This window comes from Dasypus novemcinctus, chromosome 28, assembly GCF_030445035.2.
Source record: "Dasypus novemcinctus isolate mDasNov1 chromosome 28, mDasNov1.1.hap2, whole genome shotgun sequence".
Classification (NCBI taxonomy): domain Eukaryota; kingdom Metazoa; phylum Chordata; class Mammalia; order Cingulata; family Dasypodidae; genus Dasypus; species Dasypus novemcinctus.
The window spans coordinates 33218818-33242443 of NC_080700.1; the positions used below are offsets into that span (position 1 = coordinate 33218818).

Sequence of the window (23626 nt, forward strand, 5' to 3'; positions counted from 1 at the left end):
GCCCAGCTCCCGCAGGTGCGCCTGGCGGGAGGCGAGGGCGACACGGCCGCCCGCTCGGCCAGGCCTTCCACAAGGCGCCTGGGCGCTTGCCGCCCGCCGGCGGGAGGGACCCTTGCAACCCGCGCCGCGCGCCCCGTGGGGGACATCTCCCTCGGGAGGCCGCTTCCTTCAGTTCTCCGGCTAGCGAGACCCGGCCTCGGCACACCTGCCCGCCGCCAGTGACGGCCTGGACCGCTGGGCCTCGGTCTCCCAGCCCCTAGCCCAACTGGACGTGGCGCCGGGCTGCCAGGACCAGCGCCTCTGCTCGCCGTGCCCTCGTGTGCCCTCGGGTCCCGAGCACACATCCTGGCCCTCGGGCCCTGCCGTCCCCCCGGGGGATAGAGGCCCCGGACTGCTGCTGGGGCCAGAGGGGCACGGGCCACAGGCCTCCCGGGCAGCGGACCGGCGAGTGTCCGCCGGGCAGGGCAGGGAGCTCTGGCCCCAGCGGGCCCGGGTGGCGGGTGCTGGTGCTTGGGCTGGACCCGGCGGGGAAGGCACCGGCCCGGGACCCGGGCTCAGCCACGTGGGAGCCCCGCTCAGCCAGGTGAGAGCCCGGCTCAGGCAGGTGGGACCCGGGCTCAGCCAGGTGGGTCCCGGGCTCAGCCAGGTGGCCCCCGGGCTCAGCCAGGTGGCCCCCGGTCTGCCTCCGCCGCCGGCGGCGGTGTGTCCAGGCGCCATGGGCTCTGAATGCCACCAGCCCCGTGCGGGAGGAGCGATGGGCCCCGGGCCCGCGGGGCTTCTGTCCGTGCGTGCGTGCGTGCGTGCGTGCGTGCGTGCGCCTGCGTGCCTGCTTCGCGGGCTCCGGACCGTGTCCCGTTGGTCGGCACAGGGGTACCGACCGCACTGGCTGAGGGAGAGCGAGCGCCGCCCGCTTTCCCGCTGCCCGAGGGGCCACGGGGCAGTGGGCGGCTGGTTGGGTGGGGCCTTTCCCCTGGGCTCAGGGGGCCACGGGAAGTCTGTGGCATGGGGCCCATCGGCGTGGTGCCAGGCGAGGCGGGGAAGGCGAGAAGGGGCAGGCCGGGTGTGCACGGTTCCGGGACACGGGCCAGGGGCAGGGCCCGCCGGACGCGGACAGGTGTAGCGGGCCTGGGGTCTTGGGCCCAGGCGCAGTGGGCGCGGGCCCCTGCGAGCCCCAGCCGGGTGAGGGTTGGTGCGTGGCTGCGAGCTGCACGGAAAGGCTGGGTGGCCGCCGCCTGAGTGGCTGCCTGCGTGACTGCCTGCGTGGCTGCGCCGCCAGGAAAGGGCGCGCGCGGCTTGGGGCCGGGGGCCGGGGGCGGGCATTCCTGGCCGTGACGGCTGCGGGGAGCCCGGCTCGGGGCGGGCAAAAGGAGCGCGAGCGAGAGGGAGGGGGAGGCTGGTGGCAAAAGCCTACAGCACCCGGTATTCCCAGGCGGTCTCCCATCCAAGTACTAACCAGGCCCGACCCTGCTTAGCTTCCGAGATCAGACGAGATCGGGCGCGTTCAGGGTGGTATGGCCGTAGACGCCGGCTGCCGCCGCCGGCAGCCTCAAGAGCCCGCTGCGCGCCGCCGCGCCGCCAGCCGCCAGCCGCCAGCCTCCCGCTCCCGCCCCGCCCGGCCCCGCCCCGCCCCCGGAGGCTGAGGGCGGCCGCCTCCGGGCCGACCGTTCAGCCCGCCGCCGCCGCCGCCAGCCGTTCCGGCCCGCCCCTGGCCTCGGGCCCCACCTGCCCCGCACGCCACTGGCTCCCGGGAGCCCCGCCGCTCGCCTGCCCACACGCCACCGGCCCCGGCCCCGCCCTCGGGCCCACGGCGCGGCCCGCGCGCCCCCGACGGCTCAGTCCCCGGACGGCGCCCCGCCGACTCCCCACCGCCACGCGCACCCCCGTGGCCTGCCCGGCCGGCCCCCGACTCTCCCGCAGCGACCCGGCGCAGGCGCGAGCGCCGGCGCCTCCTGCCGGCCGCCCGGCCCTGCCTCACCGCCCGGCGCCGGGGCTCCCCGAAGCGCCTGCCACCCCGCCCACCCGGCGCCCCTCAGCCGGTACTGGTACCGCCCCGGCCCAGGAGGCGGGGCCGGCCCCAGGCCCGGCCTGCCGCCCACGCGCCCGCTTGTCTCCGGTCCCCGGCCCCCGGCCCCCCACCCACACCCTCACCCCGCACGCCTCTCCCCCCCCCCCCCCGGAGCTCGGACCCTGGGCCCTGGGCCGCCGCAGCGGGTCCCCGCGTCCAGACCTCGTGCTCCCGGCCGCGCGCGCCGGGCTCTGCCCTCGGCCGCCGGGGCCCGCCCCCAGGAGCCACGCCCACCCGGAGGGCGGGGGTCGCCCCGCACGCCGCCCGGCCTTCAGGCCACACAGCCGCGCCGTGCGCGGCAGCGGCCGCTCTCCCTCGGAGCGTCGGCCACGAGCCGCCTGTCGGATGCGGGCGGCCGCGCTGGCTGCAAACGCTCACCCAGGAGCCAGGTGGAGAGCGGCAGGTGGCCGGTCGGGGCCAGGCTGTCCGGAGGCCTGCGCAGTTGGGGCCAGAGCACAGGCCCTGGGACCTGGCACCGGGGGCTGCCCAGCCGCAGCGGGAGGCCCCGAGGCGCACGCAGCGCAACCGCACCCGGGCCGCGGCGCTGGGCGGGGCCTCGGTCCCCACGCACCTGCGCCTGGGCCCTGCCGGGCTGCCGGCACGGGCCTCTCGTCCCAGAGGCCCTGGGCCGCAGAGCTGGGGCCCCGGCCCGCTGCCCTGCCGCCCCGAGCCCCTCCAGGCGTCCCGGCCTCAGCCGGCCTAGGCCTCGCTGTCGCCAGCGCCTGCTGACGGCGGAGGTCGCCCAGCTCCCGCAGGTGCGCCTGGCGGGAGGCGAGGGCGACACGGCCGCCCGCTCGGCCAGGCCTTCCACAAGGCGCCTGGGCGCTTGCCGCCCGCCGGCGGGAGGGACCCTTGCAACCCGCGCCGCGCGCCCCGTGGGGGACATCTCCCTCGGGAGGCCGCTTCCTTCAGTTCTCCGGCTAGCGAGACCCGGCCTCGGCACACCTGCCCGCCGCCAGTGACGGCCTGGACCGCTGGGCCTCGGTCTCCCAGCCCCTAGCCCAACTGGACGTGGCGCCGGGCTGCCAGGACCAGCGCCTCTGCTCGCCGTGCCCTCGTGTGCCCTCGGGTCCCGAGCACACATCCTGGCCCTCGGGCCCTGCCGTCCCCCCGGGGGATAGAGGCCCCGGACTGCTGCTGGGGCCAGAGGGGCACGGGCCACAGGCCTCCCGGGCAGCGGACCGGCGAGTGTCCGCCGGGCAGGGCAGGGAGCTCTGGCCCCAGCGGGCCCGGGTGGCGGGTGCTGGTGCTTGGGCTGGACCCGGCGGGGAAGGCACCGGCCCGGGACCCGGGCTCAGCCACGTGGGAGCCCCGCTCAGCCAGGTGAGAGCCCGGCTCAGGCAGGTGGGACCCGGGCTCAGCCAGGTGGGTCCCGGGCTCAGCCAGGTGGCCCCCGGGCTCAGCCAGGTGGCCCCCGGTCTGCCTCCGCCGCCGGCGGCGGTGTGTCCAGGCGCCATGGGCTCTGAATGCCACCAGCCCCGTGCGGGAGGAGCGATGGGCCCCGGGCCCGCGGGGCTTCTGTCCGTGCGTGCGTGCGTGCGTGCGTGCGTGCGCCTGCGTGCCTGCTTCGCGGGCTCCGGACCGTGTCCCGTTGGTCGGCACAGGGGTACCGACCGCACTGGCTGAGGGAGAGCGAGCGCCGCCCGCTTTCCCGCTGCCCGAGGGGCCACGGGGCAGTGGGCGGCTGGTTGGGTGGGGCCTTTCCCCTGGGCTCAGGGGGCCACGGGAAGTCTGTGGCATGGGGCCCATCGGCGTGGTGCCAGGCGAGGCGGGGAAGGCGAGAAGGGGCAGGCCGGGTGTGCACGGTTCCGGGACACGGGCCAGGGGCAGGGCCCGCCGGACGCGGACAGGTGTAGCGGGCCTGGGGTCTTGGGCCCAGGCGCAGTGGGCGCGGGCCCCTGCGAGCCCCAGCCGGGTGAGGGTTGGTGCGTGGCTGCGAGCTGCACGGAAAGGCTGGGTGGCCGCCGCCTGAGTGGCTGCCTGCGTGACTGCCTGCGTGGCTGCGCCGCCAGGAAAGGGCGCGCGCGGCTTGGGGCCGGGGCCCGGGGGCGGGCATTCCTGGCCGTGACGGCTGCGGGGAGCCCGGCTCGGGGCGGGCAAAAGGAGCGCGAGCGAGAGGGAGGGGGAGGCTGGTGGCAAAAGCCTACAGCACCCGGTATTCCCAGGCGGTCTCCCATCCAAGTACTAACCAGGCCCGACCCTGCTTAGCTTCCGAGATCAGACGAGATCGGGCGCGTTCAGGGTGGTATGGCCGTAGACGCCGGCTGCCGCCGCCGGCAGCCTCAAGAGCCCGCTGCGCGCCGCCGCGCCGCCAGCCGCCAGCCGCCAGCCTCCCGCTCCCGCCCCGCCCGGCCCCGCCCCGCCCCCGGAGGCTGAGGGCGGCCGCCTCCGGGCCGACCGTTCAGCCCGCCGCCGCCGCCGCCAGCCGTTCCGGCCCGCCCCTGGCCTCGGGCCCCACCTGCCCCGCACGCCACTGGCTCCCGGGAGCCCCGCCTCTCGCCTGCCCACACGCCACCGGCCCCGGCCCCGCCCTCGGGCCCACGGCGCGGCCCGCGCGCCCCCGACGGCTCAGTCCCCGGACGGCGCCCCGCCGACTCCCCACCGCCACGCGCACCCCCGTGGCCTGCCCGGCCGGCCCCCGACTCTCCCGCAGCGACCCGCCGCAGGCGCGAGCGCCGGCGCCTCCTGCCGGCCGCCCGGCCCTGCCTCACCGCCCGGCGCCGGGGCTCCCCGAAGCGCCTGCCACCCCGCCCACCCGGCGCCCCTCAGCCGGTACTGGTACCGCCCCGGCCCAGGAGGCGGGGCCGGCCCCAGGCCCGGCCTGCCGCCCACGCGCCCGCTTGTCTCCGGTCCCCGGCCCCCGGCCCCCCACCCACACCCTCACCCCGCACGCCTCTCCCCCCCCCCCCCCGGAGCTCGGACCCTGGGCCCTGGGCCGCCGCAGCGGGTCCCCGCGTCCAGACCTCGTGCTCCCGGCCGCGCGCGCCGGGCTCTGCCCTCGGCCGCCGGGGCCCGCCCCCAGGAGCCACGCCCACCCGGAGGGCGGGGGTCGCCCCGCACGCCGCCCGGCCTTCAGGCCACACAGCCGCGCCGTGCGCGGCAGCGGCCGCTCTCCCTCGGAGCGTCGGCCACGAGCCGCCTGTCGGATGCGGGCGGCCGCGCTGGCTGCAAACGCTCACCCAGGAGCCAGGTGGAGAGCGGCAGGTGGCCGGTCGGGGCCAGGCTGTCCGGAGGCCTGCGCAGTTGGGGCCAGAGCACAGGCCCTGGGACCTGGCACCGGGGGCTGCCCAGCCGCAGCGGGAGGCCCCGAGGCGCACGCAGCGCAACCGCACCCGGGCCGCGGCGCTGGGCGGAGCCTCGGTCCCCACGCACCTGCGCCTGGGCCCTGCCGGGCTGCCGGCACGGGCCTCTCGTCCCAGAGGCCCTGGGCCGCAGAGCTGGGGCCCCGGCCCGCTGCCCTGCCGCCCCGAGCCCCTCCAGGCGTCCCGGCCTCAGCCGGCCTAGGCCTCGCTGTCGCCAGCGCCTGCTGACGGCGGAGGTCGCCCAGCTCCCGCAGGTGCGCCTGGCGGGAGGCGAGGGCGACACGGCCGCCCGCTCGGCCAGGCCTTCCACAAGGCGCCTGGGCGCTTGCCGCCCGCCGGCGGGAGGGACCCTTGCAACCCGCGCCGCGCGCCCCGTGGGGGACATCTCCCTCGGGAGGCCGCTTCCTTCAGTTCTCCGGCTAGCGAGACCCGGCCTCGGCACACCTGCCCGCCGCCAGTGACGGCCTGGACCGCTGGGCCTCGGTCTCCCAGCCCCTAGCCCAACTGGACGTGGCGCCGGGCTGCCAGGACCAGCGCCTCTGCTCGCCGTGCCCTCGTGTGCCCTCGGGTCCCGAGCACACATCCTGGCCCTCGGGCCCTGCCGTCCCCCCGGGGGATAGAGGCCCCGGACTGCTGCTGGGGCCAGAGGGGCACGGGCCACAGGCCTCCCGGGCAGCGGACCGGCGAGTGTCCGCCGGGCAGGGCAGGGAGCTCTGGCCCCAGCGGGCCCGGGTGGCGGGTGCTGGTGCTTGGGCTGGACCCGGCGGGGAAGGCACCGGCCCGGGACCCGGGCTCAGCCACGTGGGAGCCCCGCTCAGCCAGGTGAGAGCCCGGCTCAGGCAGGTGGGACCCGGGCTCAGCCAGGTGGGTCCCGGGCTCAGCCAGGTGGCCCCCGGGCTCAGCCAGGTGGCCCCCGGTCTGCCTCCGCCGCCGGCGGCGGTGTGTCCAGGCGCCATGGGCTCTGAATGCCACCAGCCCCGTGCGGGAGGAGCGATGGGCCCCGGGCCCGCGGGGCTTCTGTCCGTGCGTGCGTGCGTGCGTGCGTGCGTGCGCCTGCGTGCCTGCTTCGCGGGCTCCGGACCGTGTCCCGTTGGTCGGCACAGGGGTACCGACCGCACTGGCTGAGGGAGAGCGAGCGCCGCCCGCTTTCCCGCTGCCCGAGGGGCCACGGGGCAGTGGGCGGCTGGTTGGGTGGGGCCTTTCCCCTGGGCTCAGGGGGCCACGGGAAGTCTGTGGCATGGGGCCCATCGGCGTGGTGCCAGGCGAGGCGGGGAAGGCGAGAAGGGGCAGGCCGGGTGTGCACGGTTCCGGGACACGGGCCAGGGGCAGGGCCCGCCGGACGCGGACAGGTGTAGCGGGCCTGGGGTCTTGGGCCCAGGCGCAGTGGGCGCGGGCCCCTGCGAGCCCCAGCCGGGTGAGGGTTGGTGCGTGGCTGCGAGCTGCACGGAAAGGCTGGGTGGCCGCCGCCTGAGTGGCTGCCTGCGTGACTGCCTGCGTGGCTGCGCCGCCAGGAAAGGGCGCGCGCGGCTTGGGGCCGGGGGCCGGGGGCGGGCATTCCTGGCCGTGACGGCTGCGGGGAGCCCGGCTCGGGGCGGGCAAAAGGAGCGCGAGCGAGAGGGAGGGGGAGGCTGGTGGCAAAAGCCTACAGCACCCGGTATTCCCAGGCGGTCTCCCATCCAAGTACTAACCAGGCCCGACCCTGCTTAGCTTCCGAGATCAGACGAGATCGGGCGCGTTCAGGGTGGTATGGCCGTAGACGCCGGCTGCCGCCGCCGGCAGCCTCAAGAGCCCGCTGCGCGCCGCCGCGCCGCCAGCCGCCAGCCGCCAGCCTCCCGCTCCCGCCCCGCCCGGCCCCGCCCCGCCCCCGGAGGCTGAGGGCGGCCGCCTCCGGGCCGACCGTTCAGCCCGCCGCCGCCGCCGCCAGCCGTTCCGGCCCGCCCCTGGCCTCGGGCCCCACCTGCCCCGCACGCCACTGGCTCCCGGGAGCCCCGCCGCTCGCCTGCCCACACGCCACCGGCCCCGGCCCCGCCCTCGGGCCCACGGCGCGGCCCGCGCGCCCCCGACGGCTCAGTCCCCGGACGGCGCCCCGCCGACTCCCCACCGCCACGCGCACCCCCGTGGCCTGCCCGGCCGGCCGGCCGGCCCCCGACTCTCCCGCAGCGACCCGGCGCAGGCGCGAGCGCCGGCGCCTCCTGCCGGCCGCCCGGCCGGCCGGCCCTGCCTCACCGCCCGGCGCCGGGGCTCCCCGAAGCGCCTGCCACCCCGCCCACCCGGCGCCCCTCAGCCGGTACCCGCCCCGGCCCAGGAGGCGGGGCCGGCCCCAGGCCCGGCCTGCCGCCCACGCGCCCGCTTGTCTCCGGTCCCCGGCCCCCGGCCCCCCACCCACACCCTCACCCCGCACGCCTCTCCCCCACCCCCCCCTCGGAGCTCGGACCCTGGGCCCTGGGCCGCCGCAGCGGGTCCCCGCGTCCAGACCTCGTGCTCCCGGCCGCGCGCGCCGGGCTCTGCCCTCGGCCGCCGGGGCCCGCCCCCAGGAGCCACGCCCACCCGGAGGGCGGGGGTCGCCCCGCACGCCGCCCGGCCTTCAGGCCACACAGCCGCGCCGTGCGCGGCAGCGGCCGCTCTCCCTCGGAGCGTCGGCCACGAGCCGCCTGTCGGATGCGGGCGGCCGCGCTGGCTGCAAACGCTCACCCAGGAGCCAGGTGGAGAGCGGCAGGTGGCCGGGTCGGGGCCAGGCTGTCCGGAGGCCTGCGCAGCTGGGGCCAGAGCACAGGCCCTGGGACCTGGCACCGGGGGCTGCCCAGCCGCAGCGGGAGGCCCCGAGGCGCACGCAGCGCAACCGCACCCGGGCCGCGGCGCTGGGCGGGGCCTCGGTCCCCACGCACCTGCGCCTGGGCCCTGCCGGGCTGCCGGCACGGGCCTCTCGTCCCAGAGGCCCTGGGCCGCAGAGCTGGGGCCCCGGCCCGCTGCCCTGCCGCCCCGAGCCCCTCCAGGCGTCCCGGCCTCAGCCGGCCTAGGCCTCGCTGTCGCCAGCGCCTGCTGACGGCGGAGGTCGCCCAGCTCCCGCAGGTGCGCCTGGCGGGAGGCGAGGGCGACACGGCCGCCCGCTCGGCCAGGCCTTCCACAAGGCGCCTGGGCGCTTGCCGCCCGCCGGCGGGAGGGACCCTTGCAACCCGCGCCGCGCGCCCCGTGGGGGACATCTCCCTCGGGAGGCCGCTTCCTTCAGTTCTCCGGCTAGCGAGACCCGGCCTCGGCACACCTGCCCGCCGCCAGTGACGGCCTGGACCGCTGGGCCTCGGTCTCCCAGCCCCTAGCCCAACTGGACGTGGCGCCGGGCTGCCAGGACCAGCGCCTCTGCTCGCCGTGCCCTCGTGTGCCCTCGGGTCCCGAGCACACATCCTGGGCCTCGGGCCCTGCCGTCCCCCCCCACCCCCACCCCCCGGGGGAAAGAGGCCCCGGACTGCTGCTGGGGCCAGAGGGGCACGGGCCAGAGGCCTCCCGGGCAGCGGACCGGCGAGTGTCCGCCGGGCAGGGCAGGGAGCTCTGGCCCCAGCGGGCCCGGGTGGCGGGTGCTGGTGCTTGGGCTGGACCCGGCGGGGAAGGCACCGGCCCGGGACCCGGGCTCAGCCACGTGGGAGCCCCGCTCAGCCAGGTGAGAGCCCGGCTCAGGCAGGTGGGACCCGGGCTCAGCCAGGTGGGTCCCGGGCTCAGCCAGGTGGCCCCCGGGCTCAGCCAGGTGGCCCCCGGGCTCAGCCAGGTGGCCCCCGGTCTGCCTCCGCCGCCGGCGGCGGTGTGTCCAGGCGCCATGGGCTCTGAATGCCACCAGCCCCGTGCGGGAGGAGCGATGGGCCCCGGGCCCGCGGGGCTTCTGTCCGTGCGTGCGTGCGTGCGTGCGTGCGCCTGCGTGCCTGCTTCGCGGGCTCCGGACCGTGTCCCGTTGGTCGGCACAGGGGTACCGACCGCACTGGCTGAGGGAGAGCGAGCGCCGCCCGCTTTCCCGCTGCCCGAGGGGCCACGGGGCAGTGGGCGGCTGGTTGGGTGGGGCCTGTCCCCTGGGCTCAGGGGGCCACGGGAAGTCTGTGGCATGGGGCCCATCGGCGTGGTGCCAGGCGAGGCGGGGAAGGCGAGAAGGGGCAGGCCGGGTGTGCACGGTTCCGGGACACGGGCCAGGGGCAGGGCCCGCCGGACGCGGACAGGTGTAGCGGGCCTGGGGTCTTGGGCCCAGGCGCAGTGGGCGCGGGCCCCTGCGAGCCCCAGCCGGGTGAGGGTTGGTGCGTGGCTGCGAGCTGCAAGGAAAGGCTGGGTGGCCGCCGCCTGAGTGGCTGCCTGCGTGACTGCCTGCGTGGCTGCGCCGCCAGGAAAGGGCGCGGGCGGCTTGGGGCCGGGGGCCGGGGGCGGGCATTCCTGGCCGTGACGGCTGCGGGGAGCCCGGCTCGGGGCGGGCAAAAGGAGCGCGAGCGAGAGGGAGGGGGAGGCTGGTGGCAAAAGCCTACAGCACCCGGTATTCCCAGGCGGTCTCCCATCCAAGTACTAACCAGGCCCGACCCTGCTTAGCTTCCGAGATCAGACGAGATCGGGCGCGTTCAGGGTGGTATGGCCGTAGACGCCGGCTGCCGCCGCCGGCAGCATCAAGAGCCCGCTGCGCGCCGCCGCGCCGCCAGCCGCCAGCCGCCAGCCTCCCGCTCCCGCCCCGCCCGGCCCCGCCCCGCCCCGCCCCCGGAGGCTGAGGGCGGCCGCCTCCGGGCCGACCGTTCAGCCCGCCGCCGCCGCCGCCGCCGCCGCCGCCGCCGCCGCCGCCGCCCGCCGTTCCGGCCCGCCCCTGGCCTCGGGCCCCACCTGCCCCGCACGCCACTGGCTCCCGGGAGCCCCGCCGCTCGCCTGCCCACACGCCACCGGCCCCGGCCCCGCCCTCGGGCCCACGGCGCGGCCCGCGCGCCCCCGACGGCTCAGTCCCCGGACGGCGCCCCGCCGACTCCCCACCGCCACGCGCACCCCCGTGGCCTGCCCGGCCGGCCGGCCGGCCCCCGACTCTCCCGCAGCGACCCGGCGCAGGCGCGAGCGCCGGCGCCTCCTGCCGGCCGCCCGGCCGGCCGGCCCTGCCTCACCGCCCGGCGCCGGGGCTCCCCGAAGCGCCTGCCACCCCGCCCACCCGGCGCCCCTCAGCCGGTACCGCCCCGGCCCAGGAGGCGGGGCCGGCCCCAGGCCCGGCCTGCCGCCCACGCGCCCGCTTGTCTCCGGTCCCCGGCCCCCGGCCCCCCACCCACACCCTCACCCCGCACGCCTCTCCCCCACCCCCCCCTCGGAGCTCGGACCCTGGGCCCTGGGCCGCCGCAGCGGGTCCCCGCGTCCAGACCTCGTGCTCCCGGCCGCGCGCGCCGGGCTCTGCCCTCGGCCGCCGGGGCCCGCCCCCAGGAGCCACGCCCACCCGGAGGGCGGGGGTCGCCCCGCACGCCGCCCGGCCTTCAGGCCACACAGCCGCGCCGTGCGCGGCAGCGGCCGCTCTCCCTCGGAGCGTCGGCCACGAGCCGCCTGTCGGATGCGGGCGGCCGCGCTGGCTGCAAACGCTCACCCAGGAGCCAGGTGGAGAGCGGCAGGTGGCCGGGTCGGGGCCAGGCTGTCCGGAGGCCTGCGCAGCTGGGGCCAGAGCACAGGCCCTGGGACCTGGCACCGGGGGCTGCCCAGCCGCAGCGGGAGGCCCCGAGGCGCACGCAGCGCAACCGCACCCGGGCCGCGGCGCTGGGCGGGGCCTCGGTCCCCACGCACCTGCGCCTGGGCCCTGCCGGGCTGCCGGCACGGGCCTCTCGTCCCAGAGGCCCTGGGCCGCAGAGCTGGGGCCCCGGCCCGCTGCCCTGCCGCCCCGAGCCCCTCCAGGCGTCCCGGCCTCAGCCGGCCTAGGCCTCGCTGTCGCCAGCGCCTGCTGACGGCGGAGGTCGCCCAGCTCCCGCAGGTGCGCCTGGCGGGAGGCGAGGGCGACACGGCCGCCCGCTCGGCCAGGCCTTCCACAAGGCGCCTGGGCGCTTGCCGCCCGCCGGCGGGAGGGACCCTTGCAACCCGCGCCGCGCGCCCCTTGGGGGACATCTCCCTCGGGAGGCCGCTTCCTTCAGTTCTCCGGCTAGCGAGACCCGGCCTCGGCACACCTGCCCGCCGCCAGTGACGGCCTGGACCGCTGGGCCTCGGTCTCCCAGCCCCTAGCCCAACTGGACGTGGCGCCGGGCTGCCAGGACCAGCGCCTCTGCTCGCCGTGCCCTCGTGTGCCCTCGGGTCCCGAGCACACATCCTGGCCCTCGGGCCCTGCCGTCCCCCCGGGGGATAGAGGCCCCGGACTGCTGCTGGGGCCAGAGGGGCACGGGCCACAGGCCTCCCGGGCAGCGGACCGGCGAGTGTCCGCCGGGCAGGGCAGGGAGCTCTGGCCCCAGCGGGCCCGGGTGGCGGGTGCTGGTGCTTGGGCTGGACCCGGCGGGGAAGGCACCGGCCCGGGACCCGGGCTCAGCCACGTGGGAGCCCCGCTCAGCCAGGTGAGAGCCCGGCTCAGGCAGGTGGGACCCGGGCTCAGCCAGGTGGGTCCCGGGCGAGCCAGGTGGCCCCCGGGCTCAGCCAGGTGGCCCCCGGGCTCAGCCAGGTGGCCCCCGGTCTGCCTCCGCCGCCGGCGGCGGTGTGTCCAGGCGCCATGGGCTCTGAATGCCACCAGCCCCGTGCGGGAGGAGCGATGGGCCCCGGGCCCGCGGGGCTTCTGTCCGTGCGTGCGTGCGTGCGCCTGCGTGCCTGCTTCGCGGGCTCCGGACCGTGTCCCGTTGGTCGGCACAGGGGTACCGACCGCACTGGCTGAGGGAGAGCGAGCGCCGCCCGCTTTCCCGCTGCCCGAGGGGCCACGGGGCAGTGGGCGGCTGGTTGGGTGGGGCCTGTCCCCTGGGCTCAGGGGGCCACGGGAAGTCTGTGGCATGGGGCCCATCGGCGTGGTGCCAGGCGAGGCGGGGAAGGCGAGAAGGGGCAGGCCGGGTGTGCACGGTTCCGGGACACGGGCCAGGGGCAGGGCCCGCCGGACGCGGACAGGTGTAGCGGGCCTGGGGTCTTGGGCGCAGGCGCAGTGGGCGCGGGCCCCTGCGAGCCCCAGCCGGGTGAGGGTTGGTGCGTGGCTGCGAGCTGCAAGGAAAGGCTGGGTGGCCGCCGCCTGAGTGGCTGCCTGCGTGACTGCCTGCGTGGCTGCGCCGCCAGGAAAGGGCGCGCGCGGCTTGGGGCCGGGGGCCGGGGGCGGGCATTCCTGGCCGTGACGGCTGCGGGGAGCCCGGCTCGGGGCGGGCAAAAGGAGCGCGAGCGAGAGGGAGGGGGAGGCTGGTGGCAAAAGCCTACAGCACCCGGTATTCCCAGGCGGTCTCCCATCCAAGTACTAACCAGGCCCGACCCTGCTTAGCTTCCGAGATCAGACGAGATCGGGCGCGTTCAGGGTGGTATGGCCGTAGACGCCGGCTGCCGCCGCCGGCAGCCTCAAGAGCCCGCTGCGCGCCGCCGCGCCGCCAGCCGCCAGCCGCCAGCCTCCCGCTCCCGCCCCGCCCGGCCCCGCCCCGCCCCCGGAGGCTGAGGGCGGCCGCCTCCGGGCCGACCGTTCAGCCCGCCGCCGCCGCCGCCGCTGCCGCCCGCCGTTCCGGCCCGCCCCTGGCCTCGGGCCCCACCTGCCCCGCACGCCACTGGCTCCCGGGAGCCCCGCCGCTCGCCTGCCCACACGCCACCGGCCCCGGCCCCGCCCTCGGGCCCACGGCGCCGCCCGCGCGCCCCCGACGGCTCAGTCCCCGGACGGCGCCCCGCCGACTCCCCACCGCCACGCGCACCCCCGTGGCCTGCCCGGCCCCCGACTCTCCCGCAGCGACCCGCCGCAGGCGCGAGCGCCGGCGCCTCCTGCCGGCCGGCCGGCCGGCCCTGCCCCACCGCCCGGCGCCGGGGCTCCCCGAAGCGCCTGCCACCCCGCCCACCCGGCGCCCCTCAGCCGGTACCGCCCCGGCCCAGGAGGCGGGGCCGGCCCCAGGCCCGGCCTGCCGCCCACGCGCCCGCTTGTCTCCGGTCCCCGGCCCCCGGCCCCCCACCCACACCCTCACCCCGCACGCCTCTCCCCCCCCCCCCCCCCCGGAGCTCGGACCCTGGGCCCTGGGCCGCCGCAGCGGGTCCCCGCGTCCAGACCTCGTGCTCCCGGCCGCGCGCGCCTGGCTCTGCCCTCGGCCGCCGGGGCCCGCCCCCAGGAGCCACGCCCACCCGGAGGGCGGGGGTCGCCCCGCACGCCGCCCGGCCTTCAGGCCACACAGCCGCGCCGTGCGCGGCAGCGGCCGCTCTCCCTCGGAGCGTCGGCCACGAGCCGGCTGTCGGATGCGGGCGGCCGCGCTGGCTGCAAACGCTCACCCAGGAGCCAGGTGGAGAGCGGCAGGTGGCCGGGTCGGGGCCAGGCTGTCCGGAGGCCTGCGCAGCTGGGGCCAGAGCACAGGCCCTGGGACCTGGCACCGGGGGCTGCCCAGCCGCAGCGGGAGGCCCCGAGGCGCACGCAGCGCAACCGCACCCGGGCCGCGGCGCTGGGCGGGGCCTCGGTCCCCACGCACCTGCGCCTGGGCCCTGCCGGGCTGCCGGCACGGGCCTCTCGTCCCAGAGGCCCTGGGCCGCAGAGCTGGGGCCCCGGCCCGCTGCCCTGCCGCCCCGAGCCCCTCCAGGCGTCCCGGCCTCAGCCGGCCTAGGCCTCGCTGTCGCCAGCGCCTGCTGACGGCGGAGGTCGCCCAGCTCCCGCAGGTGCGCCTGGCGGGAGGCGAGGGCGACACGGCCGCCCGCTCGGCCAGGCCTTCCACAAGGCGCCTGGGCGCTTGCCGCCCGCCGGCGGGAGGGACCCTTGCAACCCGCGCCGCGCGCCCCGTGGGGGACATCTCCCTCGGGAGGCCGCTTCCTTCAGTTCTCCGGCTAGCGAGACCCGGCCTCGGCACACCTGCCCGCCGCCAGTGACGGCCTGGACCGCTGGGCCTCGGTCTCCCAGCCCCTAGCCCAACTGGACGTGGCGCCGGGCTGCCAGGACCAGCGCCTCTGCTCGCCGTGCCCTCGTGTGCCCTCGGGTCCCGAGCACACATCCTGGCCCTCGGGCCCTGCCGTCCCCCCGGGGGATAGAGGCCCCGGACTGCTGCTGGGGCCAGAGGGGCACGGGCCACAGGCCTCCCGGGCAGCGGACCGGCGAGTGTCCGCCGGGCAGGGCAGGGAGCTCTGGCCCCAGCGGGCCCGGGTGGCGGGTGCTGGTGCTTGGGCTGGACCCGGCGGGGAAGGCACCGGCCCGGGACCCGGGCTCAGCCACGTGGGAGCCCCGCTCAGCCAGGTGAGAGCCCGGCTCAGGCAGGTGGGACCCGGGCTCAGCCAGGTGGGTCCCGGGCGAGCCAGGTGGCCCCCGGGCTCAGCCAGGTGGCCCCCGGGCTCAGCCAGGTGGCCCCCGGTCTGCCTCCGCTGCCGGCGGCGGTGTGTCCAGGCGCCATGGGCTCTGAATGCCACCAGCCCCGTGCGGGAGGAGCGATGGGCCCCGGGCCCGCGGGGCTTCTGTCCGTGCGTGCGTGCGTGCGCCTGCGTGCCTGCTTCGCGGGCTCCGGACCGTGTCCCGTTGGTCGGCACAGGGGGTACCGACCGCACTGGCTGAGGGAGAGCGAGCGCCGCCCGCTTTCCCGCTGCCCGAGGGGCCACGGGGCAGTGGGCGGCTGGTTGGGTGGGGCCTGTCCCCTGGGCTCAGGGGGCCACGGGAAGTCTGTGGCATGGGGCCCATCGGCGTGGTGCCAGGCGAGGCGGGGAAGGCGAGAAGGGGCAGGCCGGGTGTGCACGGTTCCGGGACACGGGCCAGGGGCAGGGCCCGCCGGACGCGGACAGGTGTAGCGGGCCTGGGGTCTTGGGCGCAGGCGCAGTGGGCGCGGGCCCCTGCGAGCCCCAGCCGGGTGAGGGTTGGTGCGTGGCTGCGAGCTGCAAGGAAAGGCTGGGTGGCCGCCGCCTGAGTGGCTGCCTGCGTGACTGCCTGCGTGGCTGCGCCGCCAGGAAAGGGCGCGCGCGGCTTGGGGCCGGGGGCCGGGGGCGGGCATTCCTGGCCGTGACGGCTGCGGGGAGCCCGGCTCGGGGCGGGCAAAAGGAGCGCGAGCGAGAGGGAGGGGGAGGCTGGTGGCAAAAGCCTACAGCACCCGGTATTCCCAGGCGGTCTCCCATCCTCAAGTACTAACCAGGCCCGACCCTGCTTAGCTTCCGAGATCAGACGAGATCGGGCGCGTTCAGGGTGGTATGGCCGTAGACGCCGGCTGCCGCCGCCGGCAGCCTCAAGAGCCCGCTGCGCGCCGCCGCGCCGCCAGCCGCCAGCCGCCAGCCTCCCGCTCCCGCCCCGCCCGGCCCGCCCCGCCCCCGGAGGCTGAGGGCGGCCGCCTCCGGCCGACCGTTCAGCCCGCCGCCGCCGCCGCCGCTGCCGCCCGCCGTTCCGGCCCGCCCCTGGCCTCGGGCCCCACCTGCCCCGCACGCCACTGGCTCCCGGGAGCCCCGCCGCTCGCCTGCCCACACGCCACCGGCCCCGGCCCCGCCCTCGGGCCCCACGGCGCCGCCCGCGCGCCCCCGACGGCTCAGTCCCCGGACGGCGCCCCGCCGACTCCCCACCGCCACGCGCACCCCCGTGGCCTGCCCGGCCCCCGACTCTCCCGCAGCGACCCGCCGCAGGCGCGAGCGCCGGCGCCTCCTGCCGGCCGGCCGGCCGGCCCTGCCCCACCGCCCGGCGCCGGGGCTCCCCGAAGCGCCTGCCACCCCGCCCACCCGGCGCCCCTCAGCCGGTACCCGCCCCGGCCCAGGAGGCGGGGCCGGCCCCAGGCCCGGCCTGCCGCCCACGCGCCCGCTTGTCTCCGGTCCCCGGCCCCCGGCCCCCCACCCACACCCTCACCCCGCACGCCTCTCCCCCCCCCCCCCCCCCGGAGCTCGGACCCTGGGCCCTGGGCCGCCGCAGCGGGTCCCCGCGTCCAGACCTCGTGCTCCCGGCCGCGCGCGCCTGGCTCTGCCCTCGGCCGCCGGGGCCCGCCCCCAGGAGCCACGCCCACCCGGAGGGCGGGGGTCGCCCCGCACGCCGCCCGGCCTTCAGGCCACACAGCCGCGCCGTGCGCGGCAGCGGCCGCTCTCCCTCGGAGCGTCGGCCACGAGCCGGCTGTCGGATGCGGGCGGCCGCGCTGGCTGCAAACGCTCACCCAGGAGCCAGGTGGAGAGCGGCAGGTGGCCGGGTCGGGGCCAGGCTGTCCGGAGGCCTGCGCAGCTGGGGCCAGAGCACAGGCCCTGGGACCTGGCACCGGGGGCTGCCCAGCCGCAGCGGGAGGCCCCGAGGCGCACGCAGCGCAACCGCACCCGGGCCGCGGCGCTGGGCGGGGCCTCGGTCCCCACGCACCTGCGCCTGGGCCCTGCCGGGCTGCCGGCACGGGCCTCTCGTCCCAGAGGCCCTGGGCCGCAGAGCTGGGGCCCCGGCCCGCTGCCCTGCGCCCCGAGCCCCTCCAGGCGTCCCGGCCTCAGCCGGCCTAGGCCTCGCTGTCGCCAGCGCCTGCTGACGGCGGAGGTCGCCCAGCTCCCGCAGGTGCGCCTGGCGGGAGGCGAGGGCGACACGGCCGCCCGCTCGGCCAGGCCTTCCACAAGGCGCCTGGGCGCTTGCCGCCCGCCGGCGGGAGGGACCCTTGCAACCCGCGCCGCGCGCCCCGTGGGGGACATCTCCCTCGGGAGGCCGCTTCCTTCAGTTCTCCGGCTAGCGAGACCCGGCCTCGGCACACCTGCCCGCCGCCAGTGACGGCCTGGACCGCTGGGCCTCGGTCTCCCAGCCCCTAGCCCAACTGGACGTGGCGCCGGGCTGCCAGGACCAGCGCCTCTGCTCGCCGTGCCCTCGTGTGCCCTCGGGTCCCGAGCACACATCCTGGCCCTCGGGCCCTGCCGTCCCCCCGGGGGATAGAGGCCCCGGACTGCTGCTGGGGCCAGAGGGGCACGGGCCACAGGCCTCCCGGGCAGCGGACCGGCGAGTGTCCGCCGGGCAGGGCAGGGAGCTCTGGCCCCAGCGGGCCCGGGTGGCGGGTGCTGGTGCTTGGGCTGGACCCGGCGGGGAAGGCACCGGCCCGGGACCCGGGCTCAGCCACGTGGGAGCCCCGCTCAGCCAGGTGAGAGCCCGGCTCAGGCAGGTGGGACCCGGGCTCAGCCAGGTGGGTCCCGGGCGAGCCAGGTGGCCCCCGGGCTCAGCCAGGTGGCCCCCGGGCTCAGCCAGGTGGCCCCCGGTCTGCCTCCGCTGCCGGCGGCGGTGTGTCCAGGCGCCATGGGCTCTGAATGCCACCAGCCCCGTGCGGGAGGAGCGATGGGCCCCGGGCCCGCGGGGGCTTCTGTCCGTGCGTGCGTGCGTGCGCCTGCGTGCCTGCTTCGCGGGCTCCGGACCGTGTCCCGTTGGTCGGCACAGGGGTACCGACCGCACTGGCTGAGGGAGAGCGAGCGCCGCCCGCTTTCCCGCTGCCCGAGGGGCCACGGGGCAGTGGGCGGCTGGTTGGGTGGGGCCTGTCCCCTGGGCTCAGGGGGCCACGGGAAGTCTGTGGCATGGGGCCCATCGGCGTGGTGCCAGGCGAGGCGGGAAGGCGAGAAGGGGCAGGCCGGGTGTGCACGGTTCCGGGACACGGGCCAGGGGCAGGGCCCGCCGGACGCGGACAGGTGTAGCGGGCCTGGGGTCTTGGGCGCAGGCGCAGTGGGCGCGGGCCCCTGCGAGCCCCAGCCGGGTGAGGGTTGGTGCGTGGCTGCGAGCTGCAAGGAAAGGCTGGGTGGCCGCCGCCTGAGTGGCTGCCTGCGTGACTGCCTGCGTGGCTGCGCCGCCAGGAAAGGGCGCGCGCGGCTTGGGGCCGGGGGCCGGGGGCGGGCATTCCTGGCCGTGACGGCTGCGGGGAGCCCGGCTCGGGGCGGGCAAAAGGAGCGCGAGCGAGAGGGAGGGGGAGGCTGGTGGCAAAAGCCTACAGCACCCGGTATTCCCAGGCGGTCTCCCATCCAAGTACTAACCAGGCCCGACCCTGCTTAGCTTCCGAGATCAGACGAGATCGGGCGCGTTCAGGGTGGTATGGCCGTAGACGCCGGCTGCCGCCGCCGGCAGCCTCAAGAGCCCGCTGCGCGCCGCCGCGCCGCCAGCCGCCAGCCGCCAGCCTCCCGCTCCCGCCCCGCCCGGCCCCGCCCCGCCCCCGGAGGCTGAGGGCGGCCGCCTCCGGGCCGACCGTTCAGCCCGCCGCCGCCGCCGCCGCTGCCGCCCGCCGTTCCGGCCCGCCCCTGGCCTCGGGCCCCACCTGCCCCGCACGCCACTGGCTCCCGGGAGCCCCGCCGCTCGCCTGCCCACACGCCACCGGCCCCGGCCCCGCCCTCGGGCCCACGGCGCGGCCCGCGCGCCCCCGACGGCTCAGTCCCCGGACGGCGCCCCCGCCGACTCCCCACCGCCACGCGCACCCCCGTGGCCTGCCCGGCCCCCGACTCTCCCGCAGCGACCCGCCGCAGGCGCGAGCGCCGGCGCCTCCTGCCGGCCGGCCGGCCGGCCCTGCCCCACCGCCCGGCGCCGGGGCTCCCCGAAGCGCCTGCCACCCCGCCCACCCGGCGCCCCTCAGCCGGTACCGCCCCGGCCCAGGAGGCGGGGCCGGCCCCAGGCCCGGCCTGCCGCCCACGCGCCCGCTTGTCTCCGGTCCCCGGCCCCCGGCCCCCCACCCACACCCTCACCCCGCACGCCTCTCCCCCCCCCCCCCCGGAGCTCGGACCCTGGGCCCTGGGCCGCCGCAGCGGGTCCCCGCGTCCAGACCTCGTGCTCCCGGCCGCGCGCGCCTGGCTCTGCCCTCGGCCGCCGGGGCCCGCCCTCAGGAGCCACGCCCACCCGGAGGGCGGGGGTCTGCCCGCACGCCGCCCGGCCTTCAGGCCACACAGCCGCGCCGTGCGCGGCAGCGGCCGCTCTCCCTCGGAGCGTCGGCCACGAGCCGGCTGTCGGATGCGGGCGGCCGCGCTGGCTGCAAACGCTCACCCAGGAGCCAGGTGGAGAGCGGCAGGTGGCCGGGTCGGGGCCAGGCTGTCCGGAGGCCTGCGCAGCTGGGGCCAGAGCACAGGCCCTGGGACCTGGCACCGGGGGCTGCCCAGCCGCAGCGGGAGGCCCCGAGGCGCACGCAGCGCAACCGCACCCGGGCCGCGGCGCTGGGCGGGGCCTCGGTCCCCACGCACCTGCGCCTGGGCCCTGCCGGGCTGCCGGCACGGGCCTCTCGTCCCAGAGGCCCTGGGCCGCAGAGCTGGGGCCCCGGCCCGCTGCCCTGCCGCCCCGAGCCCCTCCAGGCGTCCCGGCCTCAGCCGGCTTAGGCCTCGCTGTCGCCAGCGCCTGCTGACGGCGGAGGTCGCCCAGCTCCCGCAGGTGCGCCTGGCGGGAGGCGAGGGCGACACGGCCGCACCGCTCGGCCAGGCCTTCCACAAGGCGCCTGGGCGCTTGCCGCCCGCCGGCGGGAGGGACCCTTGCAACCCGCGCCGCGCGCCCCGTGGGGGACATCTCCCTCGGGAGGCCGCTTCCTTCAGTTCTCCGGCTAGCGAGACCCGGCCTCGGCACACCTGCCCGCCGCCAGTGACGGCCTGGACCGCTGGGCCTCGGTCTCCCAGCCCCTAGCCCAACTGGACGTGGCGCCGGGCTGCCAGGACCAGCGCCTCTGCTCGCCGTGCCCTCGTGTGCCCTCGGGTCCCGAGCACACATCCTGGCCCTCGGGCCCTGCCGTCCCCCCGGGGGATAGAGGCCTCGGACTGCTGCTGGGGCCAGAGGGGCACGGGCCACAGGCCTCCCGGGCAGCGGACCGGCGAGTGTCCGCCGGGCAGGGCAGGGAGCTCTGGCCCCAGCGGGCCCGGGTGGCGGGTGCTGGTGCTTGGGCTGGACCCGGCGGGGAAGGCACCGGCCCGGGACCCGGGCTCAGCCACGTGGGAGCCCCGCTCAGCCAGGTGAGAGCCCGGCTCAGGCAGGTGGGACCCGGGCTCAGCCAGGTGGGTCCCGGGCGAGCCAGGTGGCCCCCGGGCTCAGCCAGGTGGCCCCCGGGCTCAGCCAGGTGGCCCCCGGTCTGCCTCCGCCGCCGGCGGCGGTGTGTCCAGGCGCCATGGGCTCTGAATGCCACCAGCCCCGTGCGGGAGGAGCGATGGGCCCCGGGCCCGCGGGGCTTCTGTCCGTGCGTGCGTGCGTGCGCCTGCGTGCCTGCTTCGCGGGCTCCGGACCGTGTCCCGTTGGTCGGCACAGGGGTACCGACCGCACTGGCTGAGGGAGAGCGAGCGCCGCCCGCTTTCCCGCTGCCCGAGGGGCCACGGGGCAGTGGGCGGCTGGTTGGGTGGGGCCTGTCCCCTGGGCTCAGGGGGCCACGGGAAGTCTGTGGCATGGGGCCCATCGGCGTGGTGCCAGGCGAGGCGGGGAAGGCGAGAAGGGGCAGGCCGGGTGTGCACGGTTCCGGGACACGGGCCAGGGGCAGGGCCCGCCGGACGCGGACAGGTGTAGCGGGCCTGGGGTCTTGGGCGCAGGCGCAGTGGGCGCGGGCCCCTGCGAGCCCCAGCCGGGTGAGGGTTGGTGCGTGGCTGCGAGCTGCAAGGAAAGGCTGGGTGGCCGCCGCCTGAGTGGCTGCCTGCGTGACTGCCTGCGTGGCTGCGCCGCCAGGAAAGGGCGCGCGCGGCTTGGGGCCGGGGGCCGGGGGCGGGCATTCCTGGCCGTGACGGCTGCGGGGAGCCCGGCTCGGGGCGGGCAAAAGGAGCGCGAGCGAGAGGGAGGGGGAGGCTGGTGGCAAAAGCCTACAGCACCCGGTATTCCCAGGCGGTCTCCCATCCAAGTACTAACCAGGCCCGACCCTGCTTAGCTTCCGAGATCAGACGAGATCGGGCGCGTTCAGGGTGGTATGGCCGTAGACGCCGGCTGCCGCCGCCGGCAGCCTCAAGAGCCCGCTGCGCGCCGCCGCGCCGCCAGCCGCCAGCCGCCAGCCTCCCGCTCCCGCCCCGCCCGGCCCCGCCCCGCCCCCGGAGGCTGAGGGCGGCCGCCTCCGGGCCGACCGTTCAGCCCGCCGCCGCCGCCGCCGCTGCCGCCCGCCGTTCCGGCCCGCCCCTGGCCTCGGGCCCCACCTGCCCCGCACGCCACTGGCTCCCGGGAGCCCCGCCGCTCGCCTGCCCACACGCCACCGGCCCCGGCCCCGCCCTCGGGCCCACGGCGCCGCCCGCGCGCCCCCGACGGCTCAGTCCCCGGACGGCGCCCCGCCGACTCCCCACCGCCACGCGCACCCCCGTGGCCTGCCCGGCCCCCGACTCTCCCGCAGCGACCCGCCGCAGGCGCGAGCGCCGGCGCCTCCTGCCGGCCGGCCGGCCGGCCCTGCCCCACCGCCCGGCGCCGGGGCTCCCCGAAGCGCCTGCCACCCCGCCCACCCGGCGCCCCTCAGCCGGTACCGCCCCGGCCCAGGAGGCGGGGCCGGCCCCAGGCCCGGCCTGCCGCCCACGCGCCCGCTTGTCTCCGGTCCCCGGCCCCCGGCCCCCCACCCACACCCTCACCCCGCACGCCTCTCCCCCCCCCCCCCCCCGGAGCTCGGACCCTGGGCCCTGGGCCGCCGCAGCGGGTCCCCGCGTCCAGACCTCGTGCTCCCGGCCGCGCGCGCCTGGCTCTGCCCTCGGCCGCCGGGGCCCGCCCCCAGGAGCCACGCCCACCCGGAGGGCGGGGGTCGCCCCGCACGCCGCCCGGCCTTCAGGCCACACAGCCGCGCCGTGCGCGGCAGCGGCCGCTCTCCCTCGGAGCGTCGGCCACGAGCCGGCTGTCGGATGCGGGCGGCCGCGCTGGCTGCAAACGCTCACCCAGGAGCCAGGTGGAGAGCGGCAGGTGGCCGGGTCGGGGCCAGGCTGTCCGGAGGCCTGCGCAGCTGGGGCCAGAGCACAGGCCCTGGGACCTGGCACCGGGGGCTGCCCAGCCGCAGCGGGAGGCCCCGAGGCGCACGCAGCGCAACCGCACCCGGGCCGCGGCGCTGGGCGGGGCCTCGGTCCCCACGCACCTGCGCCTGGGCCCTGCCGGGCTGCCGGCACGGGCCTCTCGTCCCAGAGGCCCTGGGCCGCAGAGCTGGGGCCCCGGCCCGCTGCCCTGCCGCCCCGAGCCCCTCCAGGCGTCCCGGCCTCAGCCGGCCTAGGCCTCGCTGTCGCCAGCGCCTGCTGACGGCGGAGGTCGCCCAGCTCCCGCAGGTGCGCCTGGCGGGAGGCGAGGGCGACAACGGCCGCCCGCTCGGCCAGGCCTTCCACAAGGCGCCTGGGCGCTTGCCGCCCGCCGGCGGGAGGGACCCTTGCAAACCGCGCCGCGCGCCCCGTGGGGGACATCTCCCTCGGGAGGCCGCTTCCTTCAGTTCTCCGGCTAGCGAGACCCGGCCTCGGCACACCTGCCCGCCGCCAGTGACGGCCTGGACCGCTGGGCCTCGGTCTCCCAGCCCCTAGCCCAACTGGACGTGGCGCCGGGCTGCCAGGACCAGCGCCTCTGCTCGCCGTGCCCTCGTGTGCCCTCGGGTCCCGAGCACACATCCTGGCCCTCGGGCCCTGCCGTCCCCCCCCACCCCCACCACCCGGGGGAAAGAGGCCCCGGACTGCTGCTGGGGCCAGAGGGGCACGGGCCACAGGCCTCCCGGGCAGCGGACCGGCGAGTGTCCGCCGGGCAGGGCAGGGAGCTCTGGCCCCAGCGGGCCCGGGTGGCGGGTGCTGGTGCTTGGGCTGGACCCGGCGGGGAAGGCACCGGCCCGGGACCCGGGCTCAGCCACGTGGGAGCCCCGCTCAGCCAGGTGAGAGCCCGGCTCAGGCAGGTGGGACCCGGGCTCAGCCAGGTGGGTCCCGGGCGAGCCAGGTGGCCCCCGGGCTCAGCCAGGTGGCCCCCGGGCTCAGCCAGGTGGCCCCCGGTCTGCCTCCGCCGCCGGCGGCGGTGTGTCCAGGCGCCATGGGCTCTGAATGCCACCAGCCCCGTGCGGGAGGAGCGATGGGCCCCGGGCCCGCGGGGCTTCTGTCCGTGCGTGCGTGCGTGCGCCTGCGTGCCTGCTTCGCGGGCTCCGGACCGTGTCCCGTTGGTCGGCACAGGGGTACCGACCGCACTGGCTGAGGGAGAGCGAGCGCCGCCCGCTTTCCCGCTGCCCGAGGGGCCACGGGGCAGTGGGCGGCTGGTTGGGTGGGGCCTGTCCCCTGGGCTCAGGGGGCCACGGGAAGTCTGTGGCATGGGGCCCATCGGCGTGGTGCCAGGCGAGGCGGGGAAGGC

The 23626-nt window shown here is 79.0% G+C and overlaps 3 protein-coding genes and 8 non-coding genes across 11 annotated transcripts; 3 read left to right on the forward strand and 8 right to left on the reverse strand.

The window, feature by feature from the left end:
• Window positions 1-1404: 1404 nt before the first annotated feature.
• LOC131276482 (5S ribosomal RNA) lies at window positions 1405-1523 on the reverse strand. Its single transcript, XR_009183954.1, has one exon. It is a non-coding gene; the product is annotated as a 5S ribosomal RNA (ribosomal RNA).
• A 2280-nt stretch (window positions 1524-3803) lies between these two features.
• On the forward strand, window positions 3804-5569 carry LOC139437788 (basic proline-rich protein-like). Its single transcript, XM_071212465.1, has 3 exons — window positions 3804-3842; window positions 4323-4843; window positions 4981-5569. Exons 1-3 carry the CDS (start codon window positions 3804-3806, stop codon window positions 5567-5569), a joined length of 1149 nt encoding a protein of 382 aa, XP_071068566.1.
• Window positions 4206-4324, reverse strand: LOC131276483 (5S ribosomal RNA). The gene has a single exon (XR_009183955.1). It is a non-coding gene; the product is annotated as a 5S ribosomal RNA (ribosomal RNA).
• Window positions 5570-6604: 1035 nt separating the features above from the next.
• LOC139437789 (uncharacterized) lies at window positions 6605-8643 on the forward strand. The gene is made up of 3 exons (XM_071212466.1): window positions 6605-6643; window positions 7124-8083; window positions 8401-8643. The coding sequence occupies exons 1-3, from the start codon at window positions 6605-6607 to the stop codon at window positions 8641-8643; spliced, it is 1242 nt and encodes a 413-aa protein (XP_071068567.1).
• Window positions 7007-7125, reverse strand: LOC131276484 (5S ribosomal RNA). Its single transcript, XR_009183956.1, has one exon. It is a non-coding gene; the product is annotated as a 5S ribosomal RNA (ribosomal RNA).
• A 1210-nt stretch (window positions 8644-9853) lies between the features above and the next one.
• On the reverse strand, window positions 9854-9972 carry LOC131276485 (5S ribosomal RNA). Its single transcript, XR_009183957.1, has one exon. It is a non-coding gene; the product is annotated as a 5S ribosomal RNA (ribosomal RNA).
• Window positions 9961-11262, forward strand: LOC139437790 (basic salivary proline-rich protein 4-like). Its single transcript, XM_071212467.1, has one exon. The coding sequence runs from the start codon at window positions 9961-9963 to the stop codon at window positions 11260-11262; it is 1302 nt and encodes a 433-aa protein (XP_071068568.1).
• A 1445-nt stretch (window positions 11263-12707) lies between these two features.
• LOC131276486 (5S ribosomal RNA) lies at window positions 12708-12826 on the reverse strand. The gene has a single exon (XR_009183958.1). It is a non-coding gene; the product is annotated as a 5S ribosomal RNA (ribosomal RNA).
• A 2698-nt stretch (window positions 12827-15524) lies between these two features.
• Window positions 15525-15645, reverse strand: LOC131276502 (5S ribosomal RNA). Its single transcript, XR_009183974.1, has one exon. It is a non-coding gene; the product is annotated as a 5S ribosomal RNA (ribosomal RNA).
• A 2696-nt stretch (window positions 15646-18341) lies between these two features.
• On the reverse strand, window positions 18342-18460 carry LOC131276487 (5S ribosomal RNA). Its single transcript, XR_009183959.1, has one exon. It is a non-coding gene; the product is annotated as a 5S ribosomal RNA (ribosomal RNA).
• Window positions 18461-21156: 2696 nt separating this feature from the next.
• On the reverse strand, window positions 21157-21275 carry LOC131276488 (5S ribosomal RNA). The gene has a single exon (XR_009183960.1). It is a non-coding gene; the product is annotated as a 5S ribosomal RNA (ribosomal RNA).
• Window positions 21276-23626: the final 2351 nt, after the last annotated feature.

Excerpts from the sequence above, each read along its gene's own strand:
- LOC139437788 (XM_071212465.1), top strand. The coding sequence starts at position 3,804 with ATGGGGCCCATCGGCGTGGTGCCAGGCGAGGCGGGGAAG. Across the intron at positions 3,843-4,322 it reads TGCCAGGCGAGGCGGGGAAG|ACGCCGGCTGCCGCCGCCGG; the intron begins GCGAGAAGGGGC and ends GTATGGCCGTAG. Across the intron at positions 4,844-4,980 it reads GCGCCCCTCAGCCGGTACTG|CTCGGACCCTGGGCCCTGGG; the intron begins GTACCGCCCCGG and ends CCCCCCCCGGAG.
- LOC139437789 (XM_071212466.1), top strand. The coding sequence starts at position 6,605 with ATGGGGCCCATCGGCGTGGTGCCAGGCGAGGCGGGGAAG. Across the intron at positions 6,644-7,123 it reads TGCCAGGCGAGGCGGGGAAG|ACGCCGGCTGCCGCCGCCGG; the intron begins GCGAGAAGGGGC and ends GTATGGCCGTAG. Across the intron at positions 8,084-8,400 it reads AGCCAGGTGGAGAGCGGCAG|CGCCTGCTGACGGCGGAGGT; the intron begins GTGGCCGGGTCG and ends CGCTGTCGCCAG.
- LOC139437790 (XM_071212467.1), top strand. The coding sequence starts at position 9,961 with ATGGCCGTAGACGCCGGCTGCCGCCGCCGGCAGCATCAAGAGCCCGCT.